The 24,651-nt window shown below is 37.0% G+C and overlaps 3 protein-coding genes across 15 annotated transcripts; 2 read left to right on the top strand and 1 right to left on the bottom strand.

The window, feature by feature from the left end:
* Window positions 1-106: 106 nt before the first annotated feature.
* Window positions 107-6,094, top strand: LOC129565026 (exportin-1). Of its 6 annotated transcripts, none has more exons than XM_055439358.1 (5): window positions 107-208; window positions 1,342-3,689; window positions 3,784-4,596; window positions 4,692-5,060; window positions 5,497-6,094. In XM_055439358.1, the coding sequence occupies exons 2-5, from the start codon at window positions 1,818-1,820 to the stop codon at window positions 5,656-5,658; spliced, it is 3,216 nt and encodes a 1,071-aa protein (XP_055295333.1). In that variant the 5' UTR covers window positions 107-208; window positions 1,342-1,817; the 3' UTR covers window positions 5,659-6,094. The 6 variants fall into 6 exon arrangements, with proteins under 6 accessions (XP_055295333.1, XP_055295335.1, XP_055295337.1 ...); XM_055439360.1 differs by having other exon boundaries at window positions 159-305; XM_055439362.1 differs by having other exon boundaries at window positions 177-572.
* A 2,543-nt stretch (window positions 6,095-8,637) lies between these two features.
* On the top strand, window positions 8,638-23,071 carry LOC129565025 (rho guanine nucleotide exchange factor 7). 8 transcript variants are annotated; one of them, XM_055439354.1, is made up of 10 exons: window positions 8,665-9,341; window positions 12,236-12,371; window positions 12,903-12,977; window positions 13,071-13,227; window positions 13,350-13,749; window positions 13,936-14,157; window positions 14,458-14,694; window positions 17,303-17,552; window positions 17,791-17,997; window positions 19,415-23,071. In XM_055439354.1, the coding sequence occupies exons 2-10, from the start codon at window positions 12,269-12,271 to the stop codon at window positions 20,188-20,190; spliced, it is 2,427 nt and encodes an 808-aa protein (XP_055295329.1). In that variant the 5' UTR covers window positions 8,665-9,341; window positions 12,236-12,268; the 3' UTR covers window positions 20,191-23,071. The 8 variants fall into 8 exon arrangements, with proteins under 8 accessions (XP_055295324.1, XP_055295323.1, XP_055295327.1 ...); XM_055439355.1 differs by having other exon boundaries at window positions 8,665-9,345; XM_055439353.1 differs by lacking the exons at window positions 8,665-9,341; window positions 17,791-17,997; window positions 19,415-23,071 and adding exons at window positions 9,488-9,853; window positions 9,940-11,308; window positions 14,817-16,728 and having other exon boundaries at window positions 17,303-17,546.
* On the bottom strand, window positions 23,067-24,638 carry LOC129565043 (RIP-like protein). The gene is made up of 5 exons (XM_055439388.1): window positions 24,307-24,638; window positions 24,157-24,231; window positions 23,986-24,089; window positions 23,756-23,896; window positions 23,067-23,492 (listed from the first exon to the last, which is right to left on the bottom strand). Exons 1-5 carry the CDS (start codon window positions 24,412-24,414, stop codon window positions 23,327-23,329), a joined length of 594 nt encoding a protein of 197 aa, XP_055295363.1. The 5' UTR covers window positions 24,415-24,638; the 3' UTR covers window positions 23,067-23,326.
* Between the last annotated feature and the right edge of the window lie 13 nt (window positions 24,639-24,651).

Genomic DNA, 24,651 nt, shown 5'->3' with positions numbered 1-24,651 from the left:
AAAATCCGCTCAAGAAAAAAAGCGGGAGCAAACGACGCCATCTCTGAAATTCTGCCGCCAACTAAACGAACATTGTCAAATCTCATTGAAATGCATGTGAAACAGCACGAAAAGCGAAACGATTGAAACGGCTGAAGATGGACGATAGTTGTGCGGCCAACTTCAGTGTGTTTCCTACAGTTGTGTGTGTGAATGCTTTTGAGAAGAAGTGAGTCGAAAAAGAAATTGTTATTTTTGATTTTTCCATTCAAATTATCGCATAATTTTCATAAAATTTCATTGCAAACGTAACTTAAAATTGATTGGTAAGCGCTGACAGTGAATTTGGTGTAAATCGTGCGCGTTTCGCAGTAAAAATGGGCAATAGAAAAAATACGTAGTTTTTCTCTCATCACTCGCATATATTTTTTTCTGCTGTTGCTGGTGCTGCTGCTACTTCTTCTTTTTTTCTACTACTGCTTCAGCTGCTGTTCTGTGTGTTCTTCTTGCGTACACAACGTACTTTAAATGCACACACTATACACACATTCGCTGCTATTTCGCTCCATTTGTACGCGGGTCGTCATAAAAGCGTGTGAGAGATTGTGAAGACAATATTTTAGACACACACAAAAAATTCATACAAAATTATTCATTTTCAACTCAATTTACTTTAACGGTAATAAACAACGACGATTGAAAAAAAAAGACAGCGCAGTTTGAGTATTTTCATGGGATTGCACAAATCTCGTAATTATTATTGACGCATCGCGGAACGAACAGTGTGGAATTTCGTAAATTTTCATTCGAAATGATGTTCGACATTTTTTGCGTCCTATGACATACCGAAGAAGAAGAAGAAACAAAAAAAAAACGACGTCTCCGTCAGTGTTGTCTAAGTGGATTTGCGTCTGGAAAGGTTAGGTTCGACAGTGTCGAACGATATATCTTCGTTTCTCATCCGTCAAAAAATGTGCTCAATTCACTAATTGAATTGTGCAATTTTTCAATTTACCCCATTTTTCCCACTCGCCGAATCAAATCACAATCAAATTGTAGATTTTTTTTATTTTCGCATCGTCGTCAACCCCACAACAACAACAACAACAAAATTTTGGTATTTTCCAATCAAACTCCGTTATTTTGCTGATGCTGCCAACTGCTGAATGTGTTTGTGTTAACAGTTAAAATGAACAATAGAGCGCTTTTTTCCACATTTCATATACAAATATACCATACGATTTTTGTTGCTTCCTTTTCACACATGAAAAACGTCAACTTTTCATCAATACCATGGCATTAATTCCTTTTTTTTTCTTTCTCTCTCTTTCTTTTTTTTCTCTTCTCATTCTTTCATTTCAGATTTATGAATTTTTGTGAGTGAACAGGAATTTTGCGTACATCAATAAATATTTTTGATTTGCTTTGATAACCATTCGAAAATTTTTATTGGTTGGACAAAAATTTTTGTTGTGTGTGAAAGAGTGAATCTAGTTTGTAGTAATATTTTTTTTTGTCGTAAGCATAAGCAATCATCGGTTATCGTAACATTTCATCATTTCGTGCAACATCTCGAACACACACGTGCGTGCAGGCGAAAACAACAATTTCTTCTAGCGTCTGGTGCGCGCCTTTTTAAAAACATAACCATCCAACATAACCATTCGATAGACAATAAGCAAAAGAAAAAACGAAGGAGAAAAAAAAATACGCAACGTTAACCCAATCCAATTTCAATTATTCCGCAAAGAGTCCGGGAGTAGTAGGGGAATAAATCCGAAGGAAGTAGTAACATTTTGTGCGGCAGCAACAATAGGCAACAACGTGCTAATTCGTTTATGATGACAGCTCAAGTGAATATGGAGGAAGCGAGCAAATTGCTTGACTTCAGTCAAAAATTGGACATCGGTTTGCTCGATAATATTGTTGGTTCGGTGTATGTGAGCCAAGGTGAGCAGCTGCGTTTGGCACAAGACGTTTTAACAACACTCAAAGAGCACCCCGACGCATGGACGCGTGTAGATAGTATCTTAGAATATTCATCAAATCAACAAACCAAATACTATGCACTGCAAATTCTGGAAGAAGTGATCAAAACGCGCTGGAAGATTTTGCCGCGCAATCAATGCGAAGGTATAAAAAAGTATGTCGTAGGCTTAATCATTAAAACATCATCCGATTCAGCGGTGATGGAAGAGAACAAAGTCTACTTGAACAAGTTGAACATGATTTTGGTGGAGATTTTGAAGCGTGAATGGCCGAAAAATTGGGAATCATTCATCAGTGACATCGTTGGTGCGTCGAAGACAAACGAAAGTTTATGTCAAAATAATATGGTTATTCTTAAGCTGTTGAGCGAAGAGGTGTTCGATTTCAGTTCGGGCCAAATCACACAGACGAAGGCCAAACATCTCAAAGACACAATGTGCTCCGAGTTCTCACAAATCTTTCAGCTGTGCTCATTTGTGCTGGAAGGATCGATGAATGCGCCGCTTATTGCCGTCACACTGGAAACATTGTTGAGATTTTTGAACTGGATCCCATTGGGCTACATTTTTGAGACAACACTCGTCGAAACATTGATATTCAAATTTCTGAATGTGCCAATGTTCCGGAATGTGTCGCTGCTGTGCTTATCCGAAATTGCTGGTCTCACCGTGCCGAACTATAACAACATATTCACAGATATGTTCAAGAAAACGATGTCACAATTCGAGCAAATGATCCATCCGGGCACGAATATGAACCAAGTGTATGCCACCGGTTCGGATGCAGAGCAAAATTTCATTCAGAATTTGGCCGTGTTTCTGAGCACATTTTTGAAAGAGCATGGTGCATTGGTGGAGGGCCCCGAAACGGCGGACGCATTGAAAAAGGCACTCATGTATTTGGTTATGATTTCCGAAGTGGAAGACGTGGAAATATTCAAAATTTGCCTGGAATATTGGAATAGCTTGGCTAGTGACTTATACCAAGATTCCGTTGCACTGGCGCCGAGCGGTGGTATGTCGCTATGGGGCGGTGCCACAAACAGCCGACGACAATTCTACGCCGATATCTTATCGAAAGTTCGATATATTATGATCTCTCGCATGGCGAAGCCCGAAGAAGTGTTGGTCGTCGAAAATGAAAACGGTGAAGTGGTGCGCGAATTCATGAAAGATACGAATGCCATCAATTTGTACAAAAATATGCGCGAAACGCTCGTCTATTTGACGCATTTGGACTATGCTGACACCGAACACATTATGACCGAAAAGCTCAACAATCAAGTGAACGGCACGGAGTTCTCGTGGAAGAATCTCAACACACTGTGCTGGGCCATCGGTTCCATTTCCGGTGCATTTTTAGAGGAGGACGAAAAACGTTTCCTGGTCACGGTGATCAAGGATCTGCTGGGATTGTGCGAACAAAAGAAGGGCAAAGATAATAAAGCGATCGTCGCATCGAATATTATGTATGTGGTCGGTCAATATCCGCGATTTTTGCGCGCGCATTGGAAATTCTTGAAGACCGTTGTCAATAAATTGTTCGAATTTATGCACGAGACACACGACGGTGTACAGGACATGGCGTGCGATACATTCATCAAAATTGCCCAAAAATGTCGACGACATTTCGTAACCATTCAACCCAATGAAGCCTGCACATTCATCGATGAAATTCTGGCGTCCATGAGCTCAATCATTTGCGATTTGCAGCCACAACAGGTAAGCCAGACTAAACCAAAATGCGATGAACCAACAATGGTTTTCTTTGATTCTATTCGTGCAATTCGAACTTGATGCATTTTCCCACTTTCAGGTGCACACATTTTATGAAGCCGTCGGTTGTATGATATCAGCGCAAGTGGATCAAGCCGCCAAGGATGCATTGATCGAAAAGTATATGGCGTTGCCGAATCAGGTGTGGGATGAAATCATATCGCAAGCATCAAAGAATGTGGACTATTTGAAGAATATGGCAGCCGTCAAGCAATTGGGCAGCATTTTGCGAACGAATGTACGGGCTTGTAAAGCGCTCGGTCATTCGTTTGTATTGCAGTTGGGCCGCATCTACTTGGACATGTTGAATGTGTACAAAATCATGTCGGAGAACATTATCCAGGCGATTACGGTCAATGGCATCGGTGTAAACAATCAGCCGCTGATCAAGGCGATGCACGTGGTGAAAAAGGAGACGCTCACATTGATTTCCGAATGGGTGGTCCGATCGAGCGACAACAGTGTGGTCATTGACAGTTTCATACCGCCACTGCTCGATGCCGTTCTACTCGATTATCAACGATGCAAAGTGCCCGAAGCACGTGAGGCTAAAGTACTGAGCACAATGGCAGCCATCGTTGGCAAATTGAAGGTCAGCATCACATCGGAAATACCACAAATTTTCGATGCCGTGTTCGAATGCACGCTCGATATGATCAAGAAAAATTTCGAAGACTATCCACAGCATCGAGTCGCATTCTACGAACTCCTGCAGCAAGTGAATGCACACTGTTTCGATGCATTTTTAAACATACCACCAGCACAATTCAAATTGGTATTCGATTCGATTGTGTGGGCCTTCAAGCACACACTGCGCAACGTGGCCGATATGGGATTGCAGATTCTCTATGTCGTACGTATCCAACATGAACTTTATTTAATCGATATGTTTACGATTTGACATTTTGATTTTTCTTTTTTTTTCTCTTTTTTGCGCCTCGCTTTCAGATGCTCACAAACATTGAACAAAGTTCACCGTCAGCAGCACAAGGCTTCTACCAGACATATTTTACGGATATTCTGACACAAATATTCTCGGTAGCTACAGACACATCGCATACAGCTGGATTGCAATTGCATGCACAAATCTTGGCGTACATGTTTACATTGGTCGAAACGGGCAAAATCACCGTAAATCTTGGCCCAATTCCAGACAATACCATCTACATCCAAGAGTATGTTGCATCGCTGCTGAAATCCGCATTTAGCCACTTGACCGATAACCAAATCAAAGTGTTTGTTACTGGTCTCTTCAATTTGGATCAAGAAGTGTCCGCCTTCAAAGAACATCTACGAGATTTCCTCATTCAAATTCGAGTAAGTTGATACATTTTTTGCCGTGTGTTTTTAGCCAAATTTGTATAGTTTTTTTTTATTTCTTTTGCCTGCTCGAGTAGCATTGGGCTCCACCTTCAGCTTATTTGTAACGAAGATATGTTATATTTCGGTTGTAATTCGATCAATTGAAACCAATTCTGTTACAAATAAGTGGTTTTCCAGAGTGACAGTTAACTACACTAGAGCAACAGTTATAATAACTTCAATTCGGTTGCTTGCACCTACTTGCAACCATTTATGTTGTGAATTAGTTGTACATCTGTTGCTAACTTCATTTTTAGAAGTTATTCACCTCTTTCCTCGTATTCTCCTTCATTTTATTCGCTCTCTACTTCCACCTTCTCCCTCGTCATTTCCAAAATGAATCGTAATTTAATTCTCTTTTTCAAATAACCGTGTTTTCCTCCATTTGCAGGAAATAACCGGCGACGATGATTCCGATTTGTATCTGGCTGAACGTGAGGAGGAATTGAAGAATGCACAAAACACAAAGAGGCTACAACAGATGGCGGTGCCTGGAATCCTCGGTCCTCACGAACAACCCGAATCAATGCAAGACGAATTAGATTTAAGTTAAATTTAGTCTTTACTCAAGTGCAGCCGCAACAATAACAAAACAAGAGAGGAAAAAAAATTACAAATGAATACTAACCGTAACAGCATCATCATCATTTCTAAACAAACAAACAAAGAAACAAGAACAGCAACAGAACACAAAATGTATTTTGATAAGGTTTAAAAAATTTAGAGCGATCGTTGAACATAATTCAATCTAAAAAAAACCATTTGAATACGAGCAAAATACATGAAGAAATTATGAATGAGAAACAGAGAGCGATAGAGAGAGAGAGAGAGTAAAGGAAAAGCTACACATAAATCATTTTCAAATACAATTAGATTTTTGTCGCATTCACTGTCAAGAATCAAGCAATTTGCAACGGAGTGGGTTCATCCATTTTTTTGAAAACAGAAAACCGTAACAAAAATACACACACATCTAAATGAAAGAAAAAGATAGATTTTGTAAGAAAATCAATGAATTTAATCTAAGTAAATAAGAAGAAACAACAACAACAACAACTGAGAATCAGCATAGTTCACCGATGCAACAGCAACTTGATATATACAAATGAAACACATCGCAAATAGAACATAGAACATACAATGGAATTTTAATACAAACTATTAAAATCTAAAAAAAAAACTCGATGAAGAATAATGAAGATGAAAACTTTTTGTAAGAGAATCTAATCTATGTTAAACAGAAAAAATGGCAAAAAAATGAAGCAAAAAAATTTTTTTTATCATTAATAATTCTGATATGATTCTAGGTTGGAACATAAGTGATCTTTGTTGTGTTTACAATTTTGATTGGTATCTAAGCTAAAAACAAAGAAACAAAAAGCCGAACTTTTTGTGTTGATTGAGCGTGCGCGCGTGAGATTGATTGATTGATTTGAATGAGCAACACAACTAAACCAGTTGTGCCAAGTATATGTGAGAGAAAGAAAATATCGATTGAATCAAAAGATCACACACATTTTTTTAGACATTTATTTAGCCAAAAAAAAAACACAGAAAAAAGCGAAAATGTTTTGTTTTCCTCTTTTTATTTTTCGAAAAGATGAACATTCAACGAGAAATTCAAAATGAAGCACGCAAAATCCGTTTGAAGTGTATCTATTTTGCATTTGCTCTTAGTTTAATTTTCGTTTGTCATTTCATACCAACATCAATACCGCCACTACTACCAAAAACTAAAAGCAAATATAAGAAAAAATACTGCACCATCGTGTTTCATAAGATTAGAAAAAAAGGAACAAAAAACATGATCTTATTTGAATCCATGGAAATCATACTGGCTGAATAAAGCGATTGAATCTGGCGATTGAAATATGTAAAATAAATTCACGGCTGTCAATGAACGACCCTTTGCATGGGACTCAACTCTTTGGAATTGATCCCAATAAAGGAAGCATCGCATCGGTGAGCCAACATGGAATAGATTACGGTTTCAGTTTCATTTTCTTGAGTATATTTTTCATATAACATTTACGTTCTGCAGTTATTTTCTTTTTCTTTTTGGAACATTCTTTGATAGCACTTGTGCTTTATTTACTCACACGTTTTGTAGCAAAACCCCAAACTGAACGAAATAGAGCATACTTTTTGATAGAAAAAAACAATTTCATGAATAAAATCAGAACCGAAAAAATGGACCAATTCGTTTTCTTAAAATAAACTTATATTGAAAAAAAAAATACCCAAAAAAAAACCAACAAAAAAACAAATATGAAAATGGAAAAAAACACACACACATTTTGTGTCACGAAGATTTTTCTGTACATTTTTTTCTGTCTCAACTAGCAACTAGTGTATATTCATTTAAAAACAAATGAGCAAAATACATTCGCAACTGCGAATAACCCAATTTGTAGATGATAGAGCCAAAATACAATCCACATACAATAGTGACAACCGACACAGACACACAGCATACACACAATTTATATAACCTGGAACAGTGAATACAAGACAAAAGTAGTATGTAATTTATGCACTCTTTTAATCATTACAAATCATATAATGGAATCAGCAAAAGAAGAAATGAGAGAAAAACATAGAAGAAATCCACTATAGTGCCGTAGTAGAAGAAGAACAGGATGAAGGAAGACAGCTAGAAATCGATTAGAGATCAAGTGTACAATAACAAAAAAAAAATGAATAGATCATCGACTCATGGACAACACATTATATACATATATATATCATTGGATAGAGGGACGAGGGATGACAGCATTCAACATCCATAAGCCAAAAGCTGCAATTTCAATAAAAGAAAATCTCTTGGAAAAATTTCCGTTTGTTTTTTTTCCCCAAATTCAATAATTTCATGTGTATCGTTTAACTTTACGAGTAAAGAAGGAAAATTTGAAATAAATTCACTTTTATTATGAAAATGACGCAGTTATTTCTTTTTTCTCATGCTATCTCTGTCAATTTGCACAAAATGCAAGTCAACTTTGAAATTAAAGCAGGAATGTGTGTGTGACTCACGGAGTGAAACCGATTTTTCTTTTCAAAATATCAATTCGGATGGGTTTTATTTATAGGACGTAATAAATGGTTAAGTACATTGAAACGTGAACGGTTATGCTGCTAAGCGGAGAATTTGTGCGTGTTTTTTCTTCTTTCCTTTGACTCTTCAATAGACTGCGCCGAGCGTGAGCGCGCGCGCGCGCGCTCTTCGACAGAGAGCAGATATTGTGACGAGCGATATGTGACGTAAATGGTTCATCAACACCGTTCTACACAATAGATGTATATATAATTACTGTTTCGATGCTACAGCACGACACAAAAGCATTCTGTACATTGTCGCATTGATATTCATTCATTATGCATTGAAAACCAAGTACTTGCTGCTAATGTTGCTGTCATTATTCAGCAGCATTCCCATACATTCGTTCGTTTCAAAGCACCGCGTCTATAAATCGCGAAATTCTTTTCTCTCTATTTCAAAATGTGTCATGCTTGCGAGAGAAAAAAATGCGCGTCTATGAATCTATCAAAAACTGTGTACTGTACAACACCGATGTGTATGTCGGCATGTGTGTATGAGAGCGAGTGAGAGCGTTCTTGTTGATTTGTTTGACACATACGAATGAAATCGAATGGAAAGTGGAACGATTGCTTTGCATTGCATTGACAATTCGACGTTTGACACATACGCGTAAACTAACAAAAGAAAACCTACCAAATAAATTCTTTTATTCGTCAGAATAAGGTGACGAAAATAAAAACAACGAATTAAATCTGTCTTGAAAACACGGTCTTCACGGTTTATTTGTGTTGTGTTCCATTTGCTCTCCTAGTAGCTGAGGTGAAAAAAAGTGCTGTGAAATTGTTTGGGGCGAATAGCACGGTGTCGATTGAATATAAATTGAACAAATGCTTTGTTTATATTGGAATTAATGGTGTTTTTTTTCTGGTTGCCGATTATTTCGATGACTCAAAGACGCTGCTGATTCAATAGGTCTTTCGCCTTTTGTTTATGTAAGGCATTTGGTGGAAATCTGGTTGGAAATTTCGCGGCAGAGTGATTGCTTTTTGTTTCATGAACTTGACTGTGGCATCGATTCTATATTTGTATTTCGGTTGACGTGCACCATTTTCAGACACACCGATAGACGACGACGACGACGACTATGAAAACACTTCATTCCGAGTGAAATACACAGAGGATAGAGAAGGACACAAGTAAGTATGTTTTGTATCTTTGATGTTTGCTTATGTATTCTTGAAGACGACGACGACAACGATTGCAATTCGGCTCAATGAGTGCCACCACGTACGGATTACATTTCGAAAATTGTACAAACGGAAAATTATAAGTCTAATGAGTGGCATTTTCATTGAATAGAACATGTGTGCTGGGCATGCGAAAATTCCCAGAGTTATTATTGTGAAGTGTACGGCCCCAATGACGTGCAATTTCAATTGCACAAAATATTTTCAATATTCGCTGTCGGTCGATTAGATTTATAAATTGGCCGCAGCCAACAGCACCAACACCAATTGCCAACGATAAATATCCATATACGAGTCGAAATGTGTAAACAATCGAACAGCATTCTTTGGCTTACGGCTTAGCAAGCAATTGCGGAGGTGGTGTGGTGAACTCTCTGTTCAATCCATTATTTACCACTTATATGTAAATTATTTCGATTTTTTTTTGTACAGTCAGAATATTGTGTATCGCTGATTTCTGAGTAAGCATCTGGTCGTTCGATTCGCTAAACGTTTGGTTTTCTTAAAAGCTATATTTTTATTGAAACCAGGCTAATTCGGTTTTCAGACATATGCTTCACAACAGCCACGATAAATGGGCAAACGAAACAAAATTGAATGAAACAAACGACCAGTTGAATGTGCGCGCTCTTTGATGACCTACCTACGGAATGACTCGTGGAAAACGTGCGAAAAAACACTTCAAAATATCTAAACATATTGACTATTTTAATCTCTCTGCCTCACTTCTGCATTTTCTAGAGATGTCGCATTAAAAGATAATTTACTAACGCCGAAATTGTGCGACAGACAAGAACAAGAACATTGAAAACACATAAACAACCTATAACGTATCGTGTTTTTTTTCGCTCTTCAATGGTGTTGTTGTTGTTTGGTCGAAAATTTTGTGTGTACTACAAACAAGCCATACTGATTTGTTTAGCTGTGAGAATTGACGTTTTTCGTTTGAAAATTCGTTCCACCTAAGTCTGCCTGACAAAATCTTTGGCATCTAACCAACAATTTCTGCGATCCAATTTTATTTGTTGTTCATTTTTTTCTCTCTATTGCCTCTGAATTTTCCACTTTTTTTGCTCTTGCTGAGCATCTCTCAGATGCATTCACTCGTTCTCGTTCAAAACTAATAATTATTAATAATAAACAGCCCATCGAAATCGTGTATACCGCGAAATGTTGTCAATTGTGTACATGTGTACGACGAAAAAAAAGTGGATGCCGTACGTGCTCTGTATGCATAAAGTTTGAGTGCCGAATGTGTTGCGTGTGCGACAGCATCGTCGATAATTAAACGGAGCCCGAACGTGTTTCGGTACGCGGACGCGACCAGACGTGAGAGACGTGAAAAAGCATCAGAAATTCGGTCTCGGTAATCAAGGCACACACGAGCACGCGAGATACCAAAACGAATGAGCGGAAAAATAAAGGCAGGGAAAATCAGTTTATGTGCGGCACTTGATCGCGTCTGATTTGAAAAATACGGCACAGGAAAATCGTTCGTTTCGTCAACGTCGCTTCTGTCGTCTTTGTCGTCGTCGTCGTCGTCATTGTGAATATCATCCGATCAAAACGATACGAATGCCAGTTTTAGCACAGTGATTCTTAGATTTTGATTTAATTTTCATTTTATTTTCTCGCGTGTGTCGTTTTTGTGCATATTTTTCGGAGCGATTTGAATGAAAAATCCGCAGCCAAGTGTTGCTTTGAGCCGTTGCTCGTGGTCATTTGAATCGATGGAATTTTTCCAATCGTGGACATTTGTTTTGAACGATCAAAGTGAACCATAGTAGTAGATTCTAGAAGTGTAAAAGTTTCGATTTGAATTTCTCGGCTGGTGCAAAAGGCAAATCTTGCTATTTTAGCAAGGTATCGAGCCCGAAATCTGTTCAGATGCTATTAATTGATGCGCAGTGAACAAGGTGATTATGCCATAATCAAGCAAGAATTAAATACGGTGCCGAAATAACAGTAAAATGCATTTTTCGCAACCAAAAAAATATATTGCTACATTAAAGCAAACGAAAGAAGACGAAAAAAAAACGTATTCAAATTCATTTCCCTTCTTCTTCTTCATGATTCCCTTGTACATAAACGCTCGCTCTCATTATATAGAACGGAATACATAATAATAAACACGCTCGAAATTATTTAAAGTTGAGTGTCAAGCATGTGTGACTCTTTAGGCAGTAGCGAGAAAAGCCGAAGCCAACAAAAATAGAATTGGATTGTGTGTGACGAATGAAAGGAAGAAGAGAAAAAAAAACGAAGCGAATATACATAGAGAAACGCCATTCGGCAAATACAAATGAATGAAACTGCCCAAATGGAGATACAGGAAGAGTGAAAAAGAGACGGAGAATGAACGAAGTGCGTTGATTGTTGTTATTGAAAATTTGGCGATGGAATCATTTGTTTGGAATGTTCACGTGCCAAGCATACCTTTGAACTATTTTTAATTGTTATAAAATATGGGCAACTATTTCTTTAATGGCATTTAGATGAAGTATGAAAATAATAATATTGTCCTAAAAGTGACTCAAAAATGCATCGAACGACTAGTGAAAAACAATTTCATAGTGATTGCAACTAGGATTGCAATGCAATGAGTAATTCAAAGACCAAATGAATAACACTATGAAATCATACATATAAGTGAAACGAATTCAAAAATTTAAGATAGAACACACGACTCATTCAGGGCGAAAGCAAAACAAAAGTTAAAGTTTTGCGTTATTTTCGCTGAAAACTTGTTGACTCGGATGTGGTTATTAGAGCAAAGCAAGCTCAAAATAGTCGCACAATTTTCGTTTGGCATGACCGATTTGTTTGTTTGTTTGCTTCATTAGAGAGAGAGAGAGAGAGAGCATTGATTCAGCACTATGGAGCCATACACCGTGCAAGCGGAATACTCGTTTCAAGGCGAAAATAATGACGAGCTACGTTTTAAGAAAGGCGATATCATCACCGTAACACAACGCGAAGGTAATTTTTTTTAAAATGGAGATGCTAAAAAATTCGAACGATATTTTTGTACGCTCTTGACAGACAAAAAAACGGTTTGGTCTTCACCTTCATATGCTATACACACAGTAAATTTATACACATACTCCATCGTGATCGCACAAATAAAAAAAAACCGACAGCAAACAATTTTTCCGATACGAATCGATGCGTAATGGTTCTACAGTCGACTAAGAATGAATCGGACGCGTCTTTTTCACCATATGTTTCGTTCTGTATTGGCGCTCAAAGCTTGACTGTCAAACTGTTTGACAGTTTGTATGTCTACACAAAGCAGCAGCTAATGCAGTCGTGTCGAGTCCGGTAAATCCACATCAACAACTGACAGCATATGAAAAATATCGTTCGAATTTTTTAGCATCTCCATTTTAAAAAAAATTACCATTAACCAAAAAACTTATCAGTAACTTTTTTGAAGTCGTGGAAACACATGAAGAACTTTATTTCTAATTTATTATTGTTTATTGGCATAATAATTTACACAACGCGAAGATGGTGGCTGGTGGGAAGGAACGCTCGGCGAAGTAACTGGATGGTTTCCAAGCAATTATGTGAAGGAGTATAAAGGTAATTGTCGTGCAATAAACGAAAGTTTCCGTTTAATATCCGGTAATTTATTCTTCCTCTCTCTTTCTCTGTTCCGTTTTCCCTCGACAACAGCACCGTTGCCATTGGCCGAAACGGTACGAACACCGGAAGAAATACAAGCATCAAGACAGGTCGTGCTCAACGATTTACTGGAAAGTGAACGAGCGCACGTAGCCGAGATCCGTGGTCTGTTCGAAAACTTTTTAGAACCACTGCAAACAAGTCAAATGTAAGTATAAGACAAAAATCGTGATGCAAAAAATGACGACGCAAAATGTTGCGGGAAAAAGTTTACTTTTCCTCTGAAACCGCGCAGCTTTTTTTATGCAAATGTTGTTGTTTTTCTCACAGTGTAAATCCTGACGAATATGCTCAGTTACTGGGCAACTTTATCGAAGTTGTTGAAACACACGAAGAACTTCTGACGGCAATGGAGTCCAGTAATGACCGCATTGGAAAGTTATTTTTAACAAAGGCAGCCACAATGAAATGTATTCATCAGGCATATTGTGCGGCTCATCCCCGTGCAATTGTTATTTTGGACAAACACAGCGAACAACTTGAAGCGTATATGGAGAGACAAGGTGCTGCCTCACCCGGGCTGTTGGTTTTAACAACAGGTTTGTCAAAACCATTCCGTCGACTTGATAAATATGCGGCAATGCTTCAAGAGCTGGAGAGACACATGGAAAGTGGCCATCCCGATCGGGGCGATACACAACGAAGCATATCCATTTATAAGGATATTGCGGTAAGTCGTTTAACTTATGTTTTTTTAAAGGTTTCACTTGTGGTTTTGAAGTAAAAGTTTATTGACTTTTTTATGGTGCGGATTTTTCTTCTGACATCACATCATTTTTAAACATTGGAATATGAACTTTGTTGTAGTTTCTTCGCATTTTTTCATATTGTATTTCCATTGGTTTCGTTCATCTAGTCAATGTGCGCTGCGACACGACGTCAAAAGGAATTGGAACTGCAAGTATTAACTGGCCCGGTGCGAAATTGGCAGGGGCAAGACCTAAGCACATTGGGTGATATCATACATATGGGAAGTGTTGCTGTTGGATCGGATCATCGTGATCGATACTTTGTACTTTTTCCACACACATTGCTTATCTTAAGCGTTAGCCAAAGAATGAGCGCCTTCATTTATGAGGTAAACATTTTCATATTTCATTCGTGATTCACGAATCGTGAATATGATTTAATTTTAATTTTCATTCCGCTTATTTTAATTCGAAATGATTCATTCACGAGTGAATTTTTCACTCGAATTATTTCATTTGATCAAAGTTCACAGCGGTTTGAAGTTTCGAAATTTTTGTTTGAAGAACTGTCGCGAGGCCTTTTTCTGGTTCTTTCGTGAAACTTTTTCTGGTTCTTTCATGAAAATCAATCATTTTCTTCATTTAAAACGATTTTATTTCCATATTTTCCATTTTTTTTTTCATTTCAGGGAAAATTGCCATTAACTGGAATCACTGTGAATCGATTAGAAGACACCGAGACGATAAAGAATGCGTTTGAAATTGGTGGGCCGTTAATCGAGCGAATAACGGCAGTGTGTCAAGGGCCAAACGAAGCGAATAAATGGGTTGAACTATTGTCACCTGACCCGATTGCCTCTTTCAAGCCAAAGTCCAACGAATCGCTTAAGAACATGAGCAATTCCGCAATGTCATCTCCAATTCATGTAAGTGTTGCATAATTCATTTCATTGAACTAAATTTTCACAGAATTACTTTTTATGTTCGTTACAAAATGGTAAACAAACTTCAAATATTCAAATCGATCAACAATCGTAAATCACTGCAGAAAGAGAATTTACTCGATACACGTGGTTATTGTGCACGAACGTCGATGTGTTACTATAGCCTTGGTGTGCCAAATTACAAGATAACCTATCCACCGAAGACGTATCCATCAACAGCGTCATATACGAGCCTCACAAATCATTACAAAGCATTGGTGAAGGAGGGTTTAATGCATCACATTGTCGTCAAAGCACTTTTATATCCAGAATTTCATCGAAGATTCAATACAGGCAATGTTCGTTTGCGTCGACATCACCGGGCCACATCACTTCGTCGTCGACAATCAATTTGTTCGTCGAGTGATTTGTCGCGCCAGGATTCCGAGTCAAACGATGGTTGTGATACGTCGGCTGCTAGTTCGATAAATTTTCTCAAATATTCACCCAGCAAACAGTCTGAACCATCGTCAACGGGCACATTCGTTGACAATGGAGCCGGTGTGGTTGATGATTGTACGCGCGAAATATTCGCCAGTTTTGAAAATATGGATACAAATTCCAATTTGGGACGAGTTCCCGTTACTCGTGATTCGGACGGAAGTATAATGTTTACGCATGCAGTTGATTGTGATATTGGTAGCAGAGATTCATTACAGTATTATTCCAAACCAGTTAGAGTTGTGATTGATCGTCGTAAAACGACCGCTGTAAATAGTGTTGTACATACAACGACCGCTCAAATGATAATCGGCACAAAACAAGAGGAAACGATTTCGACGAGCAAAGGTAGTCCATCGGAAGAGTCGGAAATATCGGGTTACAATCAACGGCCGTTCCGAGCGAATATGGCCTGTGAAGATCTCGTTAATTTGGATGATTCGTTAACAATTAAGGGTGAACAAAGTAGGGGCCAAACGATCGATGAACGACACAGCATGCCCACATTATTTGTTGGAAACCGTTTCAACTGTTCTTCCCTCACCGAAGTATTCATTCCATCGTATCGAGATAAAATGGATATGAATTATTTGGAAAGCTCATCACGAACCTCTGAAATGGGTGACAACGAGACGGATGACAACAACCGACACTCAAATGTATCAACAGCAACGCATTCCAGTTCGATTGACATAGCACCCGTAATGCCGGCTCCAGATCAGCTATCGGTTGAATTGCTTTACAATTCGAATGGATCACCACCGGAGAATGGTGGTTGTGATGTGATCAAGCCGCCAAGTATGTTTGGCGCAAATAGAAAATTGAGTAGAGAATTGAATTTGAAACTCAAAACCAAAAGTCCGGAAGAAATGCAACGTTGCACCAGTTCGCAAATGATTAATTTGCAAACGAATCCAATGGATCGACATTCAAAACCGAGTGATAAGTCCACATCGAATGTGATGAAAAAATGCGGTTGTTGCACTGAATCGCCTTGTGCAAGTCAACGATCGAGTGATTCAGGCATGGCTGGCAGTTACACAATTCAATTGACGCCAGAGACTCCGATTCCAAACACACACAGCGAATATGAACGAGATCAACAGATTTTTCCAGATATTGAGCAACGCTTGAATGGCTTGATGCTTTCACAAAGCACACATGACTTTGGCCGATTTGATAATATTCCGTTTGCTGATAGTAATCATGATAGTGGCCAATACGGTTGCAACGAAGAGTCAGAAAGTGAAGCCCAAAATCGTGATTCAGCTGCTGCTAAAAATATGTTTGAACTGTCGTCGAGTCAAGATACCGTCGTGAGGCGAAAATCAAGATGCCAAAGCGTTGAACCATTAGAACCCGTGAAAGATGAAGAACAAACACCAGCCGAAGCACATGGCGTGTACAAAACTGGCTTGTATGCACATTGGTGGAAGAAGGAGCAGCTTCCACCGGGAATGCTGAAAGATATTATAAAAATGAATAGACAATCGAATTCAGTGACACGTCGAACAGCTGATGATAGCAGGGGTTCAGGCAAGATTAGTTGTGTCTTTCGTTTAGACGTGTGTGGCTTTTGTTGATTATTTTTTGTTGTAACGTTGTCTGTTTTTGTGAACACGCGCATACGTCTAACAAACATCATGCAATGCTTGGAAGCCGTTACTCACTTTGGTCACAATATTTTGCTTGATATTTCACTATCTCTTTCTCTCTATATATCTATCACACAATCTTCACAATTCATATCATTTCATCAACAAATAGAAGCTATCACAATTCCCTTGAATCTCATATATTTCAGCAGAACTAACTCAAAGCGTTCATTCATCGTAATCAGCCTGAGCCCCTTTGCGACTGTTTTTGTTTCTTTTTTTCTTGACAAAATAATCAGTGTAGATGCCACATTCATTCAGCACGGTTATTCGAATTGTTTCTTACTAATCATGTATATTAGCGTTAAAACGAATTGTTAACAAATGTTAAACAAAGTTTTTTTTTTTTCATAGGAAAAAAATCTGACTGTTTTCCATCAGAATGTTGTTGAAGGAAACGAAAATTGTTTTGTATTTCGTTGAAGTGCTAATTGAACTGTTGTTTTGTATTGCAGACGGCAACTCACGCCACCGTCAACAACGTCGGCCAAATGAATCGGGGAGCGGCATCAATGCAAGCATCACAGCACAAGCGCAGCCTTTCATTCAATCATCACCTCAGCTACAATCAGTACAGCAGCCCGAACGCGAACAACGCTGCCACATTAAACCACAAACTGATGAACGATCCCAGCCTACCGCCGCACGTTCAAATGCGCGAGAGGTCCGACCAACCGGCACCCGTCCCAAAGACTAATTCCAAAGGTGAGAATTGATTCACTATTTTGATGTGAAAATGAGTTTTGATTCTTTTCATATTCGGTTTCATTGACATAAATCCGACAAAATTTTAACTCCATAAGATATAACAGATTTTCCAAACGAATCTGATGGTCAAGTGACAAGTCTTGATGCCAAGATTGGATTGATCCATCCAGAGTTTTCAAAAGCAAAATGTTCTCCCTTTTACTCAATCCAAATCTCGTTGTCGTATCATTCGCAGCCAATTGGAGTATAGTCAATTTGCGGCCAGCACCACCGCTACGTCCCACATTGATAAATACGAATTCGTCGTCCGGTAGTAATGGTGCCATTTTAGCAAACACCAAAAAGTCTCAGCCAACCTATGAAGAAGATGCCCTTGTTTTACGCGTCATCGAAGCGTACTGCACCGCTTATCAAAATCCAACTCGAAATGCCCTACATTCAGGTTAGTTTAACCATCTTTTATGCTCTATTCAAAGTTCGGTGTTTCGTTCTGTCGAACACATTTTTAGGCATATTTCTTTAGGTTGTGGTCAAATGTAGATGATATTGATAATGAATGCAGGCACATTTTTTTTTCTTCATGAAAACATCACAAACATTTACAAAACAACAACAAAAACAACACCAACAAAATTTTCATACACACACTCACTCAAAATTGATTTTCATGCCAACATTTGTTTTTCTGCATCACACATTTGCACCTACATTCATTCTCCTTCAATGCATGCATGGGTATGGTTTTGACATAATTCTATTCTTTCGTTTAATATGTGGTTATATGATGAAATTTCTAGTCAAATTACTAACACACAGAAAATTGTTCCGAACAACATCCGAACAAAAGTAATCAATTGGCATTTTTTGTAGAAGATTTTTATTTAAGGTTTTGGCCGTAGTTTTTCTTCTGGCTTTCTAAAAAAAGGTTGAAATTTTCGGAGAAAACTATTGTGAATGCTTCGAATTCGAACCGAAATTGAAACTGGATATTTTTCCAGTGGAAAGTTTTCAGTAATGAATAATGAAAATTGTTCCAATCGCGAAGAGTTTTCACATAGTTAACCGAAAATTGACCAAAAAAAACAAGTTTTAACAATATACCCACACATTCAAACGCACATTCAAAGCCATCGGAATAACCGTGAAAAATCGTTACAGAAGCACTTGAGTAAATCGAATATGTTTTGTTTTTCTCTGGAATTAACCGATCCTTTGTTAACCTTATTAATAGAGCGCTTCGAGCGATTTAAAAGAAATAAACGTGAAAAATCATCCCATAATTGTATCCACATTGGAAGTTATATTGTTAATTTGATCATTAAAATTGGTTGAAAGAATTGGCATACAGACATAAATTAATTGTAATCATGAATCATCAAATTGGAAAGGAAGCAAAAATGGAATAAAAGTAAAAAATTAGTCGAATCAAATGATCAACATAATCAAAATTGAATCATATTCAGTGTCAGCCTCATATAATTGCCATCGCATTCCATATATCCGTTCGTCATCATATGTGTTTCACCAACAAAATCGATAAACAATTAATACAATCCATCCACACAGTCTCTCTCTCTCTTTGTCAGTATCCTATCAGGTTATGTTTTGAGATTTCTTTTTTGACCCAAAATTCCAAACGTTTGCACTTAATTTCTTTTCTTAACAAATAAATCTTACAATATAAATCAAAGCAAGGAAACCAAACCGAACCAAAAACAAATCCCTATTCTAAATTGAAATTGAAATTAAAAAAATGATCACATTGACACATTTTATATATAAAACACCCGACATGCACCACCTCAACCAATCAATACAACATCAACAACAATGTAAAAATAATTAAAAAAAAACAACAGCTTTACAACCCTGGACACCGTGCTTACCGATCCGGGGTGGAAAATTGAAAACCGCAAAAAATTATTCAACCTCAAATCCGCAGCTGTCGTTCACATCATGCGCTTCGAATGCTTACATGCACAATAATCGGACGGGCAATACATCGTGCAATAGCTTAAATTCATCGTATATTTGGCGTGAGGCAAGCCCAAACAATTTCAATCTGTATTCATCGTCTGTGTCGTCGTTGAATGCGGGCGGTGGTAATGCTTCGTTGCCGACAAGTGTTTCGAATTCACCGTATCGTTATTCAATTGGATCGAATAGTCGATCGCCGGAATTTCGTTCGGTGTCCGAAGAAAAAGCCATCACCAATAAAAAATCCTTGGCCAGTAAATTCAAAGGATCATCACACTATGAAAATGTTTATATGACACCATTATTACCGCAACGCAAAAACAAACAAACAGTGAAAATCGTAAAAAGCTCACAGGAAAATGTCTATATGCATAATGTAGGCAGACGTCTATCGAATGATACCGATTTAAGTGATGATCCAATGCCATACGGGCTTTATGATCGACGTACGAATCGCTCATTCGAAGCACCATCACGAGATATGATTCATCCAATTGATCCGAATAACAAACACTTGCGACGCTCAACACCACATCTGCTCAGCGACGACATTTACACGGATACTGACCAAACGAGAAAATCCAAACGACACTCAGCCACTTGGTGCTGCGGCAATTTTATGCTCAAACAATGGAAGAAAGTTCATCAGTACGATTGAAGTGTTGAACATTCAGTCGGATACTTGGTAACCGTAGCGTATCTGTAATGGAACTGTTTTTTTCTTTATTAACTTTATTTACTCATTTTAACGCCTTATATTCTGCTTCACAAAAAGACCATACGTTTGCCATCAACCAATTTATTTCTTCAACAACAATGTTACTAAAGTATCTAAATTGTATGTGTATACTCTTCAAGCAGCTACTCAAACCATAGTTTTACTGTTAGATTTTCAAGTTGCCCAAATAAGTTGTTTCTGAAACTCTTTTGTTCATTTTCAAATTGTACATAGATAAGTATGAATTGATTCTCGAATCTCTGTGTAAATATGTTGTAAGTAAATATGTGCCATTTTCGGTAGAACAATTGTTTTTTGGATGACAAAGGATAAATCACCATACCAATTCATTTGTATTGTGATCTTAATTGCTATTATATCTCTATTTATTTTATGCATACATAATGTAAAGCACAGTCACACTGAAACATGTTGAGCTTATTTTAATTGATCGCCACTTTTCAGTTTATAAGTAGAACAAATATCATTTTAACGATATGCCATTGAGATTTACAACGTACCATTATATGCTTTGATATTTTTTTCCCCTCTTATGAAGAGATTCACACGTCTGTTCACCATTCATACGATATGAATGGAATGCATACAATTCACGATATGAATAAAATCTATCAAACTATGAATAATAAACTTTCATACCAAAACATAAATACTCCAAAGGATCAAAACCAGTCGGTTCACTCAAATCGAAAGTGAATACAAACAAAATAAACATATATGGTCTATGAATAACTTCATTCAATATAACACCCACTTCAATCTATTTCACTATATGAGATTTCCTTCGAACATGGAAAATGTTTATTATTGTTGTTGTTCGGCTTGTTTTTCGACATGCTCAGAAAAATGAGTTCAATGAATGTGCTATTTTAAACGAGATTATACCATTTTTGATAAAGATGTTTATTTCTCTTCTTTTTGATAAAAAGGAGAACGCAAACCAATTCAAATGTTTTCGTTGAATATCGATTTCAGTAGCCAATTTGTAAAACTAATTATTATTATGAATTGAAATATCTTGGAAATACAACTCGATGTTTCGTTTTAATTTATTATTCTATCAAGTATTATTTCAATCGCTGTATTTTATCTGTTGAAATTTCCTAGAACGTAGCTCATTCAGTTCGATTGCGTTTTTTTTTCCCGTAGAAATTACAAAAATAGAAACAAAAGAAAAAACCGTAGTAACCTAAATGTTATTCTAATATTCTAACTACAAACATAATTGAATAAATCGATGCCAAAAAAAGCGGAAGTGAACAAGAGTGTCTTTATTTTCATGATGAGTGCATTCAGCTTGAGGTATTTTCTTTTTTCTTTTTTTTGGCTCAAAACATACCGTGACTTCAGTGGTACATTTTTATTTCATGATTTGCATTATTTCGGTTCTTTTTTTCGTTTCATCAACTCCTCCTCCTCCCTCCACACATAAGTACATATATATACTAATTTGATGTTTGTTTTTGCTTACACTCCAAAAACGTGCATTGAATACTTCACACTGCAAAGGAAATTGTTGTCTAGATTGAATGTAGTTGGTAGTTTTATCTGAGCAAAATGTGACTGGTGCTTCAGAACACTGTAAATTAGCTTGTGAAACAATATGACAACAGAACCGTAGTAGTTTATATGATATATTGTAAATGTTTAGCTAGAAATGAAAAAAAAAACAATTATTTGGTTGTATCCAACCCAAAACACTTCCAATGTTATTGTAACCACATATTTCCCACATTTTTCCTTCCACCGCAAATTTAAAAAAAACCAACAACAACAACAACCACTACCATCGCACACACAAATGCACCATTTACAGGCCTTGAAAATGAGGACATGACGCCAACGTTGAAACAAATCTGGGTTGCCGTACGACAATTGCAACAAGATATGAATCAAATCAAAATTCAAGTCAACGAAGAACGTGCACTTCGCAGCTATTTACAACAATTGCTGATGGGTCATCTCGAGGGATTGAGCTCAACCAAAAATTGCTAAATTGCGCCAAAATCTAGAGTCACTCACGACTCACATCGTCACAACTTCTTTTTTTTTCTTTAACAATGCATCACTGTCTACGGATTCATATCACACAATTTTTTCGTTTTCTTTTTTGGATGTCTGTCAACTAACTCGCTGTCACATCAATGTAATATTGTAAATGTTTGTTGTAACAAGAGAAAATTACAGAAAAAAAGAAATATAAATGTATAGCTCGGGTCTAAGTGTGCCTTAGTCTTCTAAATGTATTCAATTAAAGTGAAATTTTTACAAACAATGAGATTTTCTCACTCACACCTCCCATATACTCCAACGATGAAAAAAACACCATTGAACTCGTGCGGAAACAATTAAATACATGCACCAATTTCTCCATGGTCAGAAATTTTTGCGTGTTTTCAACATATTTGTTTTTTCGTTCAATTCGATACCTTTTCCGATGATAAACCGATAGTATTAAGAATGAAATGTAATTTTCGACGCGCAACAAAACATACACTTCTATATTACTCTGCATGTTGTATTCATCTATTTAACACGTATAAAGAACACAGAGAATCGCACTTGTTAACCGTCGAAAATCATCTTTTTCTCTTTGTTTAAGTGAAGTTCATTAAGAGTTGTATTTTTTTTCTGCGTAAATAATAAGAAAGAATTCGTAAGGAAGTATTTATCAAAAGAAACAGAAAAAACGGTCGCTGATTATAACGATGAGTAATGTCATTATCGCATCCGATGATTGATTGTATTTTGTAGTACAAAGTAGAGGAAACAAATAAATAAAAACTCGTTTTGAATTGTATTCTATGTTTATAAATTTAATTTCAAATGGATTTGATAATAAAAACAATGACATTTATCTCCAAAAACGAACAAATGAGTGTTTTCCTTTTTATTTCTTACTTTTAGGAAAAATCCGAAAAAAATGTATCAACAATTCTGTATTTTTAGGCCTTTGGGCGACTACCCTATGCTATATAATATCGACAACTTTCAGTACTTTAGGTTTAACGAATTGAAAAATGGCTTCAACTCATTGAAGACGGCCGCAATAAACTCATTCGATTAAGGCAAGAAAATCACAGTTGTTACACATCAAATTCAACGCCGATTCGTTTGGATCCAGAAAGAACAATAGCTTTGACAAACATTTCTCTTCATGTGCCACCACGTTTGATTGAACCTTCTTCCAGAAATCTTCCAATGTGCCGCTGTATGCTTGCCTGTAATTCAATGTGAAAAAGAGGTATTGATTACTAAAGCCGTATGACGTTCAATAGAGGAAAGAAATGCATGAAATTAAATATGAAGTAGAAAGAAGAAACGGAAAAAGAAAAAACAACAAAAATTGAAAGAAAACAAAAACAAAAAATGAAAAAAGAACCAAAACAAAAAGAAACATAAATAAAAACATAGAAGAAAGTAAAAACACAAACAGAATTTATTCATTCATGACAAAAAACGATGAAAAAGAGTGGTAACTTACTGAAAACCGCATTTGCAATGCAACAAATGATTTGTGATGTGCAATTCACAGATTTGACAAATTGGACACATAACCAAAATTGATTTCGTATCGCCGGTTAAATCAATGTCATGCAATGACCGTTCATACTCTTCAAGAATCCTGAAAAAGATGATGTAAGCAGAGAGAGAAAATCCGTATAAAATGACGTGAACAAAAGAAAAAAAAAATTGCGTAAAAATGATTCATACCATTGGTATTGCTCTTCGATGAGCTCTTGCAACATTGTATCTTCCAACAGTAGATCCATCTCGAGTTCGGTAAGTTGTCCTTTCAACATGTCCGTCAGCCATTGCTGCAAAATGCGATTAAATGGTTTAATCAACACTCGTTTATTTAATGCTCAATTCATCGGATCATACCTTTTCATTTTCCAAAAATGTACGTGACACATCGAATTTATTTGAACGCGATTCTCGGACGCGTATTCGACATTTCTGTGACAAAAGAAAAACAAACGGCTTAGACAAAATGGCCAAATGTTGCAACCAAATTCAATGTTAAATCATTACCTCTCTTAACATATCACGCAATTTGTCGGCATTGATTCGGTGTACCATAGCATCAAAGTGCTTTTTTGTTTTCGGAATATCCAATTCCATTGTTTTTTGTTCTTCCATTTTCCGTGCTGTGTCCGTGGTGCAACAAGTAAATTAATAACAGTTTTATGCACTATCAATTCGATCAAAAGCAACTAATTATCCTAGTTTGTATGCTTCAAAACCGTTCACTTTGAATGGAGTGAGAAAAAAAAAGTTCGGTTTGATTTTTTAAACGAGTCTAATACCAATAAGACTGTTTTAGTTGGTTCGAACGACGTTCAAATGTCAGTTTTGCGCGCCTAATATTGTCGTTTT

The sequence above is a fragment of the Sitodiplosis mosellana genome, unplaced genomic scaffold, assembly GCF_009176505.1.
Source record: "Sitodiplosis mosellana isolate CC-2019 unplaced genomic scaffold, AAFC_SMos_1.0 Smas_scaffold_2, whole genome shotgun sequence".
Taxonomy (NCBI): Eukaryota; Metazoa; Arthropoda; class Insecta; order Diptera; family Cecidomyiidae; genus Sitodiplosis; species Sitodiplosis mosellana.
This window is presented reverse-complemented; position numbering and strand designations above follow the sequence as displayed.

Excerpts from the sequence above, each read along its gene's own strand:
- LOC129565026 (XM_055439358.1), top strand. The coding sequence starts at position 1,818 with ATGATGACAGCTCAAGTGAATATGGAGGAAGCGAGCAAATTGCTTGAC. Across the intron at positions 3,690-3,783 it reads GCGATTTGCAGCCACAACAG|GTGCACACATTTTATGAAGC; the intron begins GTAAGCCAGACT and ends TCCCACTTTCAG. Across the intron at positions 5,061-5,496 it reads ATTTCCTCATTCAAATTCGA|GAAATAACCGGCGACGATGA; the intron begins GTAAGTTGATAC and ends CTCCATTTGCAG.
- LOC129565025 (XM_055439349.1), top strand. The coding sequence starts at position 12,269 with ATGGAGCCATACACCGTGCAAGCGGAATACTCGTTTCAAGGCGAAAAT. Across the intron at positions 13,750-13,935 it reads CCATTTATAAGGATATTGCG|TCAATGTGCGCTGCGACACG; the intron begins GTAAGTCGTTTA and ends TCGTTCATCTAG. Across the intron at positions 16,729-17,302 it reads TGATGATAGCAGGGGTTCAG|ACGGCAACTCACGCCACCGT; the intron begins GCAAGATTAGTT and ends TTTGTATTGCAG.
- LOC129565043 (XM_055439388.1), bottom strand. The coding sequence starts at position 24,414 with ATGGAAGAACAAAAAACAATGGAATTGGATATTCCGAAAACAAAAAAG. Across the intron at positions 24,232-24,306 it reads TGCGTGATATGTTAAGAGAG|AAATGTCGAATACGCGTCCG; the intron begins GTAATGATTTAA and ends CTTTTGTCACAG. Across the intron at positions 23,897-23,985 it reads ATCGAAGAGCAATACCAATG|GATTCTTGAAGAGTATGAAC; the intron begins GTATGAATCATT and ends CATCTTTTTCAG.